The 17513-nt window shown below is 45.0% G+C and overlaps 1 protein-coding gene across 8 annotated transcripts in view; it reads left to right on the plus strand.

The window, feature by feature from the left end:
- Window positions 1-4517: 4517 nt before the first annotated feature.
- Window positions 4518-17513, plus strand: part of LOC103190493 (NEDD8 ultimate buster 1) — a 28285-nt gene continuing 15289 nt past the window's right edge. For 3 of the 8 annotated variants that reach the window (XM_042332432.1, XM_042332438.1, XM_042332437.1), the window contains exons 1-10: window positions 4518-4635; window positions 5265-5408; window positions 5779-5884; window positions 6560-6630; window positions 7225-7295; window positions 9332-9475; window positions 9905-9984; window positions 11354-11466; window positions 13105-13291; window positions 16225-16335. In XM_042332432.1, the coding sequence (XP_042188366.1) occupies window positions 5792-5884; window positions 6560-6630; window positions 7225-7295; window positions 9332-9475; window positions 9905-9984; window positions 11354-11466; window positions 13105-13291; window positions 16225-16335 (870 nt within the window). In that variant the 5' untranslated portion in view covers window positions 4518-4635; window positions 5265-5408; window positions 5779-5791. Of the gene's footprint in view, window positions 4636-5249; window positions 5409-5530; window positions 5558-5778; window positions 5885-6559; window positions 6631-7224; window positions 7296-9331; window positions 9476-9904; window positions 9985-11353; window positions 11467-13104; window positions 13292-16224; window positions 16336-17513 lie in introns of those variants that run through there. The other 5 variants (XM_042332436.1, XM_042332434.1, XM_007911306.2 and 2 more) reach the window with 5 other exon arrangements.

Below are 17513 nucleotides of genomic sequence, written 5' to 3' on the forward strand. Positions count from 1 at the left end.
CACCTTTGGGCTGTTCTTCTGCCTCAGTCACACTGTAGTTCATTGCTCTCAGGCTCATGCTTACATCTGATCCCAGTAATAGCCTCCTCCCCACATAGAGGAACGTTTCACACACCAGCAGGCACCTCATTTTAACACTGATCAAGATAAGAGGCTGGGACAGTCACAGCTACTGTCTTGTCCCTTAACTCAAGCTGAAGTTTCTTTGAGATGCATATTTTATGATGTTGGAATAATAAAATGCGATGCCCCAAATCCCTCTCCATTATTGAGATTCTACCAAAAGAACTGGAGATTTTTTTTCCCCCTCCCTTACTGGAAAGGTGCACTTTGCTTTTGCTCAGTATTCAGATTGTGCTTTCATCCTCTGTATCATCTCTTCACTCACTACTTTCTCCCACATTCTCCTCTTTAAGATTCCTTGTAGGCAAACAACTAGCAGGCTTCAGCACACTGCTGGGTTTGAAATGTACATTGTACATGGTGTCCACAAAGTCTTGTTACCCCATGTTTTTTTTTCTACAGTGCACTGACCAACAACTGAAACGTGGAAGAATGATGATAATTGCATGGAGAAGTACTTAATTGTATTCAGTATAAGCGTTTAACTGTATTTAGACATCCAACAAAGTGAGTGAGCGCCATCATTTTCATGGCATATAATGATCCGTCGCCAAGTTCAGTGCCACATCTTCCGTAACGTGATGGAGTGACGAGGAGAAGTGCATCTCTGACAGCTTGTTTCAGCTCCACTGTAGTCTTTTATCGCTGTTTTGTAACAGGGGGGTAACAGGACTTTGTGGATACCCTGTATAATGCATATGAACTGAACCTCACGGTTTTATTTTTTTTTAAAGTTGAGTGAAAATTTCAGCAAAAAACAGATTTATATAAAGTTGATTGGAATTTAAAGCATATGAAATTATTTTTTTTGAGAGGTGTATTTTGTCTTAATCTAGTAAATTTTTGTAGAGAAGCCAGATTGTCAGCAGTTACGCCGACTGAATTTTTTTGATATATATATATATTAAGAGAAATGTGCTTTGGGATTTCAATATCCTGTAGCATATCCTGGATTTGTCCTCTTTGATCTCATCCGTTCCTTTTTCTCTCTTGGTATGGTAAGTGATAGGTCGCTATATCAAATGCAAGGATTATTGTGGCTGCATTCAGTGAAGCAATCCGTGCTGCAGCACAGATGGTCAGTCTACGCTGTTGCAATGAGCAGCAGCCTCATGGACTGTGTGAGCGCATGTTGCTCACCAGCATCTTCTGTTTCGAAAAATTACATTTGAACACTGGTTATTTTTAACTTATTTTGAACCGTGAGTTTTTTTCCTTTTCTCCCCACTAACACCATAGTTGTGGATTTAAACAAAATTAAGGTAAACCTTTTTTTTCTGTACTGATTTTTTTCACAGCAGATGTTTATGTTTGAGCATTCAGTGTTAGGTCTGCATTTGAAATGGAAGTGATCTTGTTTTAAAGCAATTGTTTTACAAGACTAGAGTTTTATTTTTAAATTATGGTTAATTTGTCTCTATTTGCAAGGATTTTATCCTCGCTTAATTGATGTACTCCTAAAAGGAGCTTTTATTTCTCTTCAATCAATTTCCCTTCTATTACCATGTCTTCTGATGCCTTTCGCTGCTTTCCATCCTGACAGTGGAAACTCATATGTTTTTTTTGTCTGAAAAATGTACGTTTCTGATGTTGCAGTACCATTTCCTGAACTCCTGGTGTCCAGGTCCATTGAGAACTGTGAGTGAGTTTTTACATTCTGAAATAAAATGATTGTACTCTACAGCCCCATGTTGCTGATCTATCTTGATCCACGTAATGTACAGAGAACATTGATTTTTTTTCTTTCCCCCCCAAAAAAAAAATTTGTGAATAAATGTAGAACTTTGTGTGGAATAACTTATTGTGTGAGGCCATAAATGGGTTCAAGAGATGCTTTGTCACGTAAAGTTCAAAGTATAAAACACAAGGTCACAGCCCATTACAATAAATCCTGTGAAGCTCTTTGAGATGTCCTGAGGTGAAATGTTATATCAAATGTAAGGATTATTATAGCAATGGGGAAGTTTTCAAATGTTTACTTAGCTTTTTGATCTACATAAATGACCTGGACTTGGGTATAGGGAGTACGGTTTCCAAGTTTGCAGGTGATACTAAGCTAGGAAAAGTAGTAAACGGTGAGGAGGATAATAGCAGACTTCAAGAGGACATACACAGACTGGTAAAATGGGCAGAATGTGGCAGATGAAGTTTAATGTGGAGAAATACGAAATGAAGCATTTTGGGAGGAAGAATGAGGAGAGGCAATATAAGCTGATGGTACAATCTTGAAGAGGGTGAAGGAACAGAGAGACCTGAGGATTCATATAAGTAAATCTTTGAAGGTGGCAGGAGAGGACAAAGCTGATAAAAAAGCATACAGTATACTAGACTTCATAAATGGAATACAAAAGTCAGAAAGTTATGATGAACCTTTATAAAACACTGCTTAGGCCACAGCTAAGCCCATTTTACCAGTCCGTCTGTGTTCAGTTCTGGGCACCACACTTCACAAAGGATATCTCAAGGCATTGGAGAGGGTGCCAAGGAGATTTACCAGGATGTTACCAGGAATGAGGGATTTCAGTTAGCAGGAGAGGCTAGAGAAGCTGGGATTATTCTCCTTGTAGCAGAGAAGGTTAAGAGGAGACTTAAGTGAAGTTTTCAAAATTATGAGGGGATTCAATAGGGTGAACAAGGAGAAGCTATTTCCACAGGCGGGTGGGTCGGTAACCCGAGGACACCGATTTAAAATAGTTGAAAGAAACGGGAGGTGAGTAGACATTTTTTCACACAGCGAGTTGTGGCAATGCATTGCCTGAAAGGGTGGTGAAAGCCGATTTGATAACAGCTTTTAAGAGAGAAGTAGATGATTATTTGGGGAGGACAAGTTTGCAGGGCTATGGGGAGAGAGCGAAGGAGTGGGTTTGGTTTGCATAGGTCTTTTCAAAGATCCAGCACAGACATGATGGGCCTAATGGCCTTCTTCTGTGCTGTATAATTCTACGATTCTATGTTTCACATAAGACGAAACATAAAATCCCAGCATAGCTTGAGTTGCCTCAACCCAGAACTGGCTCACCCTCTTGAAGATCTGAAAGCCACCAAAAGAAGAGGGAGGAACGAAGAGTTAGACGAGTAAGCCCAATCCTAATCACTCACTAAACTACTGTAAGGGCACAGTTTAAATGATAATTGTAATTTTGGAAGATCCTTTGCAGGTGCTCAGCCTACCATGAACTAAATGTAGGGCAAGAGAATAGGACTGGAGGAAAGTAGTGGTAGGGAGAGCAGATCGTGAAGATAATGATAATAAGCCTTCCATTTGGCCAGGACACTGGGAGAACACCCTTCTCGTTTCGAATAGTGCCATGGGAACATCCAGCTCAAGAGGCAGATGAGACCTCAGTTTAATGTCTCATCCAAAGATGGCACCTCTGAGAATACAAAACCCCACCCCTCTACCAGCACTGCATTTGAATGACAGCCTAGACTGAGTTCAGGTGCCTCTGACATGTTCAATGTTAATAGGTATTATGACAAACAAGAGGATTCCTATTGGTATTGGTCTGAGAGAAGCTCACTTCTTTGTTCTGTTGCGGAGGGAGCAGCGTAACATAGCAAGAGAAGAGGGAGAGAGAAAATGTCACTTAAACTGGCCAGGGTGTATATTGTGAATAAAATTTTACTTTTGGTTTGCCATTTACATTGAATCAATATTTAAAGAGTGCATTATCAGTGTGTGTGTCATTTTCAGTTTCACTTGTTAATGTCAAAAGCTGTAAACTTTTCAGAGAACATCAGGCCTCAGGAGCCTGAGTTGGTAGACTGTAGCCCAGGAGAGTGCCATCTCAGTCTGGTTTTGTAGAGGAAGTCTGACTGGGATGAGGACGCTGAGCTCGTTTAAAGAAACATAGCTTGATGCTATGATGGAAATTTTGGAACAAAGCCAGGAATAAATACCTTCATTACCTGCCACATCCTATTCTCTGACCTGGTCATTCCCTAACTCCTATGTTCACCCCCTCCACTCAGCTAACACAGGCTTGCTCCATATTCCAACCCACCCGCACTCCACCCCTTGCCACCATTGGTAACTAAATGTTCGGTCACTGCCCCCCAAACCTCTGGAACTCCCTAGCTGTAACCCTGCTCCTTGCACTCCTCTCTATCCATCTTTGCAGCTCATGCAGGGCTTTGCATTCACAATCCAGGCTGACTCCATTCCAGTGCTGGGGGAGCACTGCATTATCAGAGGTGCCCCATCTGCTTGTTCAAGTGGATGTTAAAGATTCTGTTGCATTATTCAAAAATAGGAAAGAAGTTTCTCATGGTTTCCTGGCTAACAATCCCCTGTCTGCTTTTTTGAGAGGGTTGTGTGTTTGCTCAGAGAGCGTGGGGGATTTCCAGCTGTGCTTTCCCCTTTAACTGAACTTTGGAAGCTGCAAAGGTGAAAGTGAAACAAGATTTTGTGATGTCAAAGCTCCTGAGTAACAACAACACTGCACCTTCTCACTTCCAGTTTCTGCTTCAATTTGAGGCAGAAGAGGATTTGATACAGGAAAAGACTTAAGGGTGAGTGAAAGAGACTGCCAACAACTTGCATAGCTCGACTATCCCAACGCCTTGCTCGTCAGCCTTCCCAACTCTTCCCTCCACAAGGCACAGCTCATCCAGAACTCTGAGGCTCGTGTCCTCTCCCACACCCGGCTCTGTGACCCAATCACACGCAGCCTTGCCCAGCTCCACTGGCTCCCCGTGCCTCAGAGGATCAAGTTAAATATTCTCGTCCCCCCTTACCTTCAAGGCCCTCCATGGTCTTGCCCCCTTCTACTTCTCCGACCTCCTAACCCCTTATCAACCTGCCCGCTCCCTCTGCTCAGCAGGCTCTGGTCTGCTCCACGTCCTCCGTCTGACCTGCCCCACCATCAGCGCTTGGGCCATCAACCTCTCTGCCCCCACTCTCTGGAGCTCTATTCCACATTCCCTTTGGGTCGTTCTCTCCCTTGCCTCCTTCAAGGCACACCTCAAGACTCTCCTCTTCGACTGTAACTTTGCCACCCTCTCTGCCCTCCACCCTGCCTGATCTCGACTCCGCCCCCCAGCCCCGCTTGGGTCCTAATCCCCTCACCGTTCAGCGTTTTGGGACGTCCTCCCGATGTGAAAGGCGCTTTACAAATGTAATTTAGTTTTGTATTGTATAGCGTCTCTCATGTGGAGTAGTGTGACAGAGGTGGAGGAAAGCGGTCTTGGTTAGGGACCAGATGTGCGGTAGAAAGGACGATTGAAGATTGAACCTGACACCTACATTAAGTACAGGTTCAATAAGTCTGAGGTTGGAGCCGCAGGTGAGAAGACATTTATGGGAGCCAAAAAGTATTCGGGCTATTCGGACCGTCATATCTGGGCTGGCTCTTTAAAAGAGCAACCCACCTAGTCCTATAATTGAGACTTTACACCAAGGTCCCTTCTATACCTGCTCAGGTGGATATTAAAGGTACTGTGTTACTATTTCTGCTCGGCAATGCCCTGGATAATATCAATCATTTAACTTTATGGCTATTTGTGGAACATTGCTATGCACAAATTGGCTGCCACATTCGTCCACAAAACACAAAGTGACTCCACTTACGCAAGTAAATATCCAATTTGAAATGTTCTGATGATATGATAAGGTGGTGTATCCGATGCAAAGATCATTATTTGGATCCTTTTTAGTCAAGAGAAGAAGATGACTGATCGTACAATGGAAGTGAATGAAGGATCGGCATGCGGCAGCTCAAAATCTGTGACCATTTTCATTAATTCACCAAATGAATGTCAGGTAAGAGTGTTGACCAGCGAAGTCTAAGCTCATACTCTAATGCACCATTGGGAGTGTGTTGCATTGTCAGAGGTGCCATCCTTCAGATGAGACGTTAAATCGAGGCTCTGTCTGCCTGTTCAGGTGGATGTTAAAGATCCCATGGCATTATTCAAAAAGAGAAGGGAGTTTCTCCCAAGGTCCTGGCCAACAATACCCCAAATAAAATTGGTCACTTGATTCATGGCTGTTTGTGGGACACAGCTATGCGCAATTGTGCTGCCACGTTTGCTTACAAATATGGGAGTGGAATCGCTGCAGGTGGAAGGCCAGAGAGAGACGAGGTCCAAGGATAAAAGGACATTTGTGAGGGACTTGTGTGGAAGATTTTTCCACGGGCAGAATAGAATGGAAGAGGGCTTGGAGGAGGGGAGAGAGATGCAAGAGGACAGGGAGATGAGGAAATGGCCAGAGATGGCCTTGTCTGTGATGGACAGATCGGAGATGTCAAGACTGCACCCTGCTTACCTAATATCCAGAGAGGATTAGGCCTCTTAGTATTAAATTGTCTCAAAATAGCAAGTCTCTTTGGGTTCAACCCCTGCTCGGGTCTAAATCCCTGACTGTCAAACGCCTTGGGACATCCTCCTGGTGTGAAAGGTGCTATACAAATGGAAGTTGTTGTTGTTGTTTCAGGGTGCTGGAAACAAAACCAAGCATACTGTGCAAATTAACCTGACTGCTACTGGGAAAGATCTGAGAGCAAGGTAGAGTATTTTAAACAAGATGAATTTAAGGCTAATGTGAAAATATGGTCACCCTACCTGACACATTTTTTACATCAAAACAGCAGTGTTGGTGGTGGGCTGCATTGTCAGGAGTGCTGTCCTTCAGATGACATGTTAAACCCAGGACTGGTCTGTGCCTGTTCAGGTGGACATTAAAGATCCAGTGGCACACCCGAAAAGAGAGAGAATTTCTCCAGGTGTCCTCGTCAACAATCCTTCAAATAAACAATAATTTGTCATTCACTTCCCGGCTGTCTGTGGGACATTGTTAATTGGCAATACACAGTCAATAAACTTTACAGTAGAATCCTGTCAAGTGCTTTTGAGTTGTCTCAATAATAATACTTGCATTTGATATTGCGCCTTATCAGGTCTTCGAGACGTCTCAAAGTGCTTCACAGGATATACTGTAAAGTGAACTGACTATATTTTGTGGGCCTCAATGACGTAATAAGGCACTATATCAAACTCAAGGATGATTATTATTAAAAATAGTGAAGTACGATTCACCATATCTTTCATTGCATATGCTGGTTTAGATATTATGTCTTAATTTGTCCCATTAATTTTCAGAGTCTCGGATTTGGTTAAGATAGAACAAGAATGCATTGAGCTGATATACTGCGGCAGGAATCTTGATATGGGTAAGTACTCCAGATCCCAGACTCTGTGATCTGTGTACCCTGCTTGGGTAGTTTCGTAAGTCTCACATTTAGTATCAGTGTTGTACAATCTGCATTGATGATTTTTTTTGGCATTAAACAACAACAATTTGCATTGATACAGTGCCCTTCATGTGGGATAACATCTTACAGCGCACTTTCATTTTATCCTTCGTGAAGGGCTCTATATAAATGCAAGTTGGTGTTGCTGTTGTTTATTTTGGTCAGCCGGGTGTCTGAGACACACAGCCATGGAATGAATGACTAATTTTATTTAGAATCAGAATATTACAACACAGGAGTCTATTCCCCCGCTTGTTCCTCATACCCCTTGTCAAGCACCTATCTAATTGCAGTGCATTCCAGACCATAACAACTCCCGGTGTAAAATAATTCTCCTCATCTTCTGTCTGGTTCTTTTGCCAATTATCTTAAATATATGGCCCTGGTCATGACCCACCGGCCAGTGGAAACAGTTTCTCCCTATCTACTCTATCAAAACCCCTCATAATTTTGAACACCTCTATTAAATCTCTCCTTAACCTTCTCTGTTCTAAGGAGAACAATTCCAGCTTCTCCAGTCTCTCACATAACTAAAGTTCTTCATCCATAGTACCATTCTGGTAAATCTTCTCTGCATTCTCTTCAAAGCTTTGATATTCTTCCTAAAGTGTGTTACCCAGAATTGGACACAGTATTCCAGTTGAGGCCTAACAAGGTTCAGCAGAACTTGCTTGCTTTTGTACTCTGTGTCTCTATTTATAAAGCTAAGGATTCCATAAACATTTTTAACAGCTCTGTCATCCTGTCCTGCCACATTCAAAGACCTGTGTATGTGAACCCCCAGGTCTCTCTGCTCCTGTACCCCTTTAAAACTGTACCATTTATTGCCTTTCCAAATTGCATCACCTCACAATTCTCTGCATTAAACTTCATCTGCCATGTGTCTGCCCATTTTACCAGCTTGTCTATGTCTTCCTGCAGTCTGCTACCATCCTCCTCACTGTTTACTATATTCCCAAGTTTTGTGTCATCTGCAGACTTTCACATTTTGCTCTCTATGCCCAAGTCCAAGTCATTCACAGATATCAAAAAGAGCAGTGGATCTAATATCGACCCCTGGGGGACACTCCTGTATACTTCCCTCCAGTCTGAAAAACAACCATTCACCGCTACCCTCTACTTTCTCCCAGCCAATTTTCTATCCATGCTGCCACTGTCCCTTGTATCCCGTAGCTTCAATTTTGCTAACTAGTCTATTACGTGGCACCTTATCAAACGCCTTCTGAAGGTCCATATACACAACATCAACTCCACTACCTATTTGGGGGATTGATGGCCAGGACACTGGAAGAAACTCCCTTCTCTGTTCAAATGGTGCCACAGGATCTTTAATGTCCACTTGAACAGGCGGATCTCAGTTTAACGTCTCATCCAAAGGACGGCACCTTTGTCAATGCAATGCAACTCTAGCACTGCACTGGAATATCAGTTTAGACTGTGTGAGTTCAAGTCTCAACCTGAATGCTACCTCTGAGTCAGGCTGACACACATGTCACCTTGGAGTCAGTTCAGTTCCAAGGAGACCTCACTTAACTCTCCCCGAAGGAGGATAGTCCCTAGTTAGTCATTTTACATCCAACAAGCGTGGATTTGAGGTGGATGTCACGTACCAGAAACTCCCCGCGAGCTTCCTGGTGAACTCAGCATGATATGCGTGAGAGCATTGCCACCATCTTCCTGCCCACAGGACGGACACAGAGTTTAACCAGCTAAAGCTGCATAGCTTGCCATTGTCGAACTAGGGCCAGCCAACCCGTTTGGACTTTGCCTTTGAGGGTGAAAAGGAGCTGAATGAGAAGAATCCCTACTCTGTGTGACCAATCTTCCCCTCCAAGTCCTACTGACGAGCCAGGCTGATCTGATGTGTCATCAGTGGGCCCTGAGTTCCTCATGAGTGGAGAGGGGGAATGGAATGAGTTTAGTGCAGCACCTGTATTTGTGATTTGTTTTCTCAGAAAAACCTCTGTCGGAACAGAAAATAGTCGACAAAGCAAGAGTTCGGGTGAAAAAGATAGACATGAAAGCAAGAGAGGAGGAGCGCTGCCTGTCCAGGATAAAGAAAGGAGCAGATCTACTGGTTCAGCGAGGTCAGTGGTCAGGTAACCTCTGCTAGTACAGGCCATATTTGGATACTGGACAAGCACAGGATTGGACTCGGTTGTGGTGTCCTCACAAATAGTGGAATCCTGTAGCATATTGGTTAGAGCACCACCTCACAAGTGAGAGGCCTCATGTTCGAATTCTAGGCAGGGAGAAGCCTTAGGCAAGTTTCCTTACTCCATACGCCTCTGTTCACCCAGCAGGAAGTAGGAACCTGGTTGTTAGTCGATTGATGGATCGCTTTCCGGGGGTAATAACAAACATTCGTGGATTGAGTGACCAAATGATTTACTTATTTATTTATGAAGGGATTATTACCCTTGAAAAGGTTAACTAAGGTTTCGCCCGGCCAGGAAATCGAAACCAGATACTCTCACTTGCGAGGCGAGTGTTCTTGCTGTTGATGATTTCTTTGGTTTTGTTTCCAGGTGAAAATTTTGAAAAGACCTATTTAAAAATTACAAATGAGAAATTGGAAGTTGTTGAGGTCCCAGAAAAAGAGCGGGTGGTGAGTATTGACCCGAACTTCAGTTGAAATTGTTTTTTTTTTGTGCCTCCAGATCCGTACAAGATCGCTTAAGCTGAAAAATCAGCCCCTCATTCTCTCCCACTCATTGCTCTGACTCTGAGGTGACAGTGTGCCGGGCTGACACACACTCTGAGCCGGGCTGACGCACACTCTGAGCCGGGCTGACGCACACACTGAGCCGGGCTGACGCACACTCTGAGCCGGGCTGACGCACACTCTGAGCCGGGCTGACGCACACACTGAGCCGGGCTGACGCACACTCTGAGCCGGGCTGACGCACACTCTGAGCCGGGCTGACGCACACACTGAGCCGGGCTGACGCACACACTGAGCCGGGCTGACGCACACTCTAAGCCGGGCTGACGCACACTCTGAGCCGGGCTGACGCACACTCTGAGCCGGGCTGACGCACACTCTGAGCCGGGCTGACGCACACTCTGAGCCGGGCTGACGCACACCTGAGCCGGGCTGACGCACACTCTGAGCCGGGCTGACGCACACTCTGAGCCGGGCTGACGCACACTCTGAGCCGGGCTGACGCACACTCTGAGCCGGGCTGACGCACACTCTGAGCCGGGCTGACGCACACTCTGAGCCGGGCTGACGCACACTCTGAGCCGGGCTGACGCACACTCTGAGCCGGGCTGACGCACACTCTGAGCCGGGCTGACGCACACTCTGAGCCGGGCTGACGCACACTCTGAGCCGGGCTGACGCACACTCTGAGCCGGGCTGACGCACACTCTGAGCCGGGCTGACGCACACTCTGAGCCGGGCTGACGCACACTCTGAGCCGGGCTGACGCACACTCTGAGCCGGGCTGACGCACACTCTGAGCCGGCCTGACGCACACTCTGAGCCGGCCTGACGCACACTCTGAGCCGGCCTGACGCACACTCTGAGCCGGCCTGACGCACACTCTGAGCCGGCCTGACGCACACACGGAGCCGGCCTGACGCACACACGGAGCCGGCCTGACGCACACACGGAGCCGGCCTGACGCACACACGGAGCCGGCCTGACGCACACACGGAGCCGGCCTGACGCACATAAACTTGCCCAAGATTTCGCCCCGTCCAGGAATCGAACCTGGTTCCTCTTGCTTGTAAAGAGAGAGTTCTAATTCTACGTGACGGAACTCCACAACTTTGCAGTCATTCTGTGGGACGCCTATCTCTGTGGGGAGACATTCTTGATGTGATAGATGCTTTGCCAAATGCAAGAATTATAAATATTGTAACAACAACAATTTGCATTTATATAGCGCCCTTCCTGCCAGTCGGGGTCTCGGAGCACTTATAGCTGCCATTTCTCTTTAATTGATTGTTTTTGTTTGGTTCTTGCACAGGCCATTTTAACAGCCTTGGTTCTGCACGAAACAGCCCGAGATTACATGAAGCCGGAGAAGCAGGACTGGACCAGAGCCCTGAAATTTTTGAAGTTTGCAGAGGAAGCATTTGGGTAATAATAATAATAATATAATAATAATCCTTGCATTTGATATAGCGCTTTTCACGTCAGGAGGACGTCCCAAAGCGCTTCACAGAACACACTGTAAAGTGAATTGACTGTATATTTGTGGGCGAACGCGGCAGCCAATTGCGCACAGCAGTGTCCCACAAACAGTCGTAGATTGAAAATGACCAATTTTTTATTATTGTTTTTTGTTTTTGGAGGGATTATTATTAGGCTCTGTGTGGAGTAAGGAAACTTGCCCAAGGTTTCGCCCTCTGCCTGGAATTGAACCCTGGTCTCTCGCTTGCAAAGCGAGTGCTCTAACCACTGAGCTACAGGACTCCATGTAATGTTGGAGCCATAGGAACATAAGAACAGGAATAGACCATTCAGCCCTTCAATCCTGTTCCACCATTTAACTAGATCATGGCTGATCTGTACCTCAACTAATCCTTTCAATTCCAATTTCTCACTTTCTCCGCATGTCCCTTAATATCCTGACCCACCAAAGATCTATCAACCTCACTATTGAAGGTGTGGATGGATCCAGCATCCATGGCCTTTTGGGGGAGAGAATTCCAGATTCCTACCACCCTTTGAGTGAAAAAAATGCTTCCTGATTTCACTCTTAAATAGTATGGTTCTAATTTTAAGACTATTCCCCCTTGTTTTGGATTCCCGAACCAGAGGAAATAGATTCTCTGTACCTATCAAATCCCTTTATCATCTTAAATACCTCAATCAAATCACCCCTCAACCTTCTAAGCTCAAGGGGATACAATCCAAGTTTACACAGCCTTTCCTCGTAACTTAACCCCTTTAGGCCTGGTAACATTCTAGTGAACCTGTGCTGCACCCCCTCCAGAACCAATATATCTTTCCTGAGGTGTGATACCCAAACCTGAACGCAGTCTTCAGATGTGATCTGACTAACGCTCTATACAACTGAATCATTTCTTCCCTTTTGTATTCCAGGCCCCTTGAGGTAAAGGCCAACATTCCATTCACCTTTTTGATTACTTTTTGCACTTGGGAACTAGTTTTTAGTGATTTGTGGATATGGACACCCAAATCTCTTTGCTCCTCCACAGTTCTTAATTTCTCCCCATCAAAAAAAATTCTGCTATATCTTTTTTCGGTCCATAGTGGATGAGCTCACAGTTTCCCTACATGTGATAAGGTGCTACATCAAATGCAAGGATTATCATTATTATCACCTTTATAATTATTATAAACAAGGCTCCATCTGCCTGTTCATGTCAATATTAAAGATCCCAAGGCACTACTCCAAAAGAGAAGGGAGTTTCTCTTGGTGTCCTGGCCAACAATCCCACAGATAAACTTGGTCGTCAACTTCACGGCTGTTTGTGGGATGTGGCTGTGCACAAATTGGCTCATGTGTTCACCAATAAAATGCACAATCACTACGGTTTACAGTAAATCCTGTGAAGCACTTTGGGACGTCCGACCGACGTTCAACGCATACTGTATGGATTGTTATGATTACTATTATTATTGTGTAAAACATGCAGTCAGATCGCAGGCAGAAGAAGCTGTCCCTTCAGACAGTAGCAGGAAGATTGGCCATGTGTTGGTTGGACAGGTTCTATTAGGTTTCTTTTCACGCATTGCCTCTTTTCACAGTGAGTGCAATCAGGACTATATCAAATACATCGATAATAATGGAGTCCTCAATCTAGACGTACTTTGGTGTTACATGAAGCTGGAGAAACAACCTTCCCTTGAAGAAGCAAACAAAAGATTGGAAAATGCTGAGATGTACCTGAAAAATACCTTTGAGAAAAACACGGAGTCAGATCAGGAACATGAGGTCAGTTATTGTTATGAGCAAGGAGGCATTGACTCGCTTAGTTCGGTGGCTTCTGCACAATATTGGGGCTGGAAAAGTGCTAATTTAAGTGCCGCATGAAGAATGTTATATAAATAATAATCCTTGCATTTGATACAGCACCTTATCACGTTGTTGAAACATCTCAAAGCGCTTCACAGAATATCATGTAAAATGGGTTGACTGCATATTTTGTGGATGAAGTGCAGCAGCCAATTGCACAAAGCTGTCCCAACAAATAGTCGTGGATTGGGTGACCAAATTATAATTTAGAGTAGGGATTATTGCCCCCAATGAGATCTGTCAATCGAGTAACAACCAGGTTCCTAATTACTGCTAGATAAACATAAGCGTGTGGAATAAGGAAACTTGTCTAAGGTTTTGCCGCACCTGGGAATCAAACCTGGGTCCTCTCGCTTATGAGACAAGTGCTCTGAGCATTATGCTGCAGGATTCCGTAAATGCAAGTTGTTGTTGTCAGGCCAGCTTGAGCATAAAGGTGACTTCAAAGCTGGGTGCTGTCTCGATCCTCTAGTGAACTAATCATTGGGCAAACAAAAGGCTCTTCAAAAAGAGACATCTCTGAGGGGACCTTATAGAGGTGTATACGATTTTAATGGGTTTGAGAAAGTAAACCCAGAACAATACTTTTGGATGTGCTGAGGCATCAGAACAGATACCAGGAAGTGTTATTTTACCCAGAAGTTCATTAACAACTGGAATGGGGTTATCAGGAAGGGTGGTTGAGGCCAGAATACTGGGACCCATTTAAGATACTGTAATGGGAGGAATGTGAGCATGGATATCAAATGAGCCAAAGGCCTTCTTCATCCAAACCATTCTTGGGATAAATTGGGCTTTAGCTTTGTTGTTCATAAATTGACTGCCTACAAAATTTCACAGTTCCTAAACTTGTCAGCAATTACCAATGCAGCATTTTGAGACATTTTGACATTAGTGCCGCTGTTTCAAATGCCAGAGTAATTTATTATATTATAAAAGTGTCTCCTCCTGGGACCCTCAATTTTGCTGCACTTCAAGAGACTGGCTCTGACCTGAGATCAACTCAAAATTCCAGCTTGACTAACATCAGGTCTAATGCATGAGAATCACTTTATGCCCCAACCTGTCTTTTCAAAGGCACTATTAATCCGTACAAACGTTTATTCAACTTTACAGTCTCCCTTAGATGTCAGTTTTGCTCAATAGTTAGCACTCTCACCTCTGAATCAGAAGGTTGTGGGTTCAAGCCCTACGTCGGTACTTCAGCCCTAAACACAGAGACGGCGCTTGTCAAACTCACAAATGACGTCCTCTTTCTCTATGACTAGGGCTCCCTCTGCCTCCTGGTCCTGGACCTCTCGGCCACGTTTGACACATTTAACCACGACATCCTTATCCACTGCATCTCCTTCCTCATCTACTTCAGTGGGACCGCATGAGCCTGATTCGAGTCCAACCTAACAAACTGCCTTCACTTCAACGGTTTCCCTCCCACCCCACCTGGTCACTTGTGGTGTACTCCAGGGCTGCATCCTTGCCCCCCTCCTCTTCCTCATCTATATGCTCCCTCTTGGCGATGTCATCCGCAGACATGGGGTAAACTTCCACACGTTTGCAGATGACACACAAATCTACTTCTCTTCCTCCAGCTGCGAATCCAGGTCCGCCGATGTTCTCTCTGCTTGTCTGGCGGACATCAGGGCCTGGATAAACGAAAATTTCCTGCAGCTGAATGTGGACAAGACGGAAGCCACACTCATTTGCTCCAGTCAACATCTTCTATTCTGTGCCTCTGACCTCCTCAATCTCCCCGGCCTATCCCTCAGACTTACCGAACCAGTGCGCAACCTAGGCATCAGATCTTCCCCACATCCGGTCCCTGACCAGCCCCACCTTGCTCCACTTCCTCACATTGCCCACCTCCGACCATACCTAACCCCAGACGCAGCAGAAGCACTCGTCCATGCGATCGTCACCTCCTGGCTCAACTTTTCAAATACCCTCTCCCCAGCTCCACCATGCCCAGGATCCAGCGGATCCAAAACTCCGTCGCCTGCATACTCATCCGCACTAAACTCCGTACCCCCCATCATACCAATTCCAGCCAGGCTTCACTGGCTCCCTATCGCTGAACATATCGATTTCAAGATCCTCACATTTGTTTTCAAATCCCTTTATACCCTGGCACCTCCCTCCCTCTACAACCTGTTTCCCCCCCACCCCATCCCACAATCCACTGCCTCCACTCGACTGGCTCTGGTTTTCTGCATGTCCCTTGCGCCCTCCGTTCCACCATTGGTGGCTGCACTTTCAGCCACTACGCCCCAAAACTCTGGAACACTCTCCCTCTATCCCTTCGCCTTGCCCCTTCTTTCCCCATCTTCAGGTCAAGCCTGAAGACCTTCCTATTCGACTGTGCCTACAGTCACCTCCCCCTCCCCCGGCTTCGCATCATGCTCCGCCCCTGTCAAGCTCTCTGGAACGCTACCCTGTGTGAGGGGCGCTATACAAATGTAAATTGTTGTTAAGCTCAGTCGAGGCTGACACTCCAGCTGGGGAGAATGCTGCATTGTCAGAGATGCCGTCCTTTGGATGAGACATTAAAGCCTGTTTTGGCGGACATTAACACTACCATGGCGCTATTCAAAAGGAGAAGGAAATTTCTCTGGTGTACAGACCAACAATCCCCCAAATAATTTAGTCATTCACTTGATGAATGTTTGTAGGATATTGCAGTGTGCAAATTGCCTGCCACGTTTGTCTGCAAAAAAAATACATGTCACTACACTTTACAGGAAATCCTGCAAAACGTTTTGAGTCATCCACCCAAGGGTCTATATCAAATGCATGTATAATTTGAATTATATTTTTGCTTGACTGTTTTACTCTCTCAAATTATTTCCCTTTTCAAGCAGGAAAACAGTGTGAGAAAGAAGATACTGTTCTTGCAAGTGCACATTCTCTGGGGAGTGCTGTTCTCCTACAGGAGCATGAAGAAGGAAGCTCTTGATAATTTCCATAAGGTACAGGGGGTCAACAACAGCAACTTGCATTTGTATAGCGCCCTTCACACGGGTAGCATTTCAATGCGCTTATCAATTTAATCAGTCTATCATTTGCGTAGAAAAAAGGCTTCCTACGTTAGGACTGAATTTAGGAATTTTACAAAATTCTGCACGTTCTTGAATTTTAAGATCAAACAGTTAAAACAACAACAAATTGCATTTGTATGGAACTTTCCAAAGCTCCAGACAATCAAGAATGTGCACACAAGCTGGGGGTTGGGATCAAGGGGAAGGAGGGCAGGGAGGATGCGAGTTGGAGGGTGACCTAAGATGCAATCGAAGAGGAAGGTCTTGATACAGGCCTTCAAGGAGGCAAGGGAAGGACGAGGCAAAGGAACTGTGGGATGGAGTTCGAAAGGGTGGGGGCAGAGAGGCTGAAGGCCCTACTGCTTATGGTGGGGCCAGGTGGGAGACATGGAGCAGGCTGGAGCCCCCTGACTGGAGGGATGGACAGGTCACATAGGAGGAGCAAGGCTGTGGATGGCTTTGAAAGCGATATAGCGCCTTTCACGTGGATAGCGTCTCAATGTACTTATCAATTCAGTCAGTCAACCAATTGTGTGTAAAAAAGTTTCCTAAATTAGGACTGTATTTAAGAATTTTACAAAATTCTGCACGTTCTTCAATTTTAAGATTAAATACTTACATAGGGTAATGTGGCACGGAAAACAGGCCATTCAGTCCACTTAGGTGTTCATACTCCACACTAGGCCCTCATCACTCCTATTCCTCTCTGCAGTATTACAGAACAATTTACAATACAATTTATACTTGCATAAACACCTTTCAGGTCGGGAGGACATCCCAGGGCACTTAGTAGGGGCTAGGTCCCAGAGCTGATGTTTTCTCTTAAATAGTCTTACAGGCTAAGACCATGTGGAATTTCAGGCTTGTAAGGGCCTCTAAATCTATGATAAGGCCACAAACCAAACATTACTTTAAAACTATCTCTACCGAATTCATATATCTGTCCACTTCATGGTGAATCAGGATTTTTTTTTGTTTCTCTTTTGCATGGAATATCCACAAGATACCACTATGGTCAACATTCATTGTATTAGCTTCAGATCATTATTTCAATGAGCCTTCAGCCTATCTGTCCTCACTCTCTGTCACCCCATTCCAGAGTCCCTCCA

The sequence above is a fragment of the Callorhinchus milii genome, unplaced genomic scaffold (assembly GCF_018977255.1).
Source record: "Callorhinchus milii isolate IMCB2004 unplaced genomic scaffold, IMCB_Cmil_1.0 Scaffold2, whole genome shotgun sequence".
NCBI classification, from domain to species: Eukaryota; Metazoa; Chordata; class Chondrichthyes; order Chimaeriformes; family Callorhinchidae; genus Callorhinchus; species Callorhinchus milii.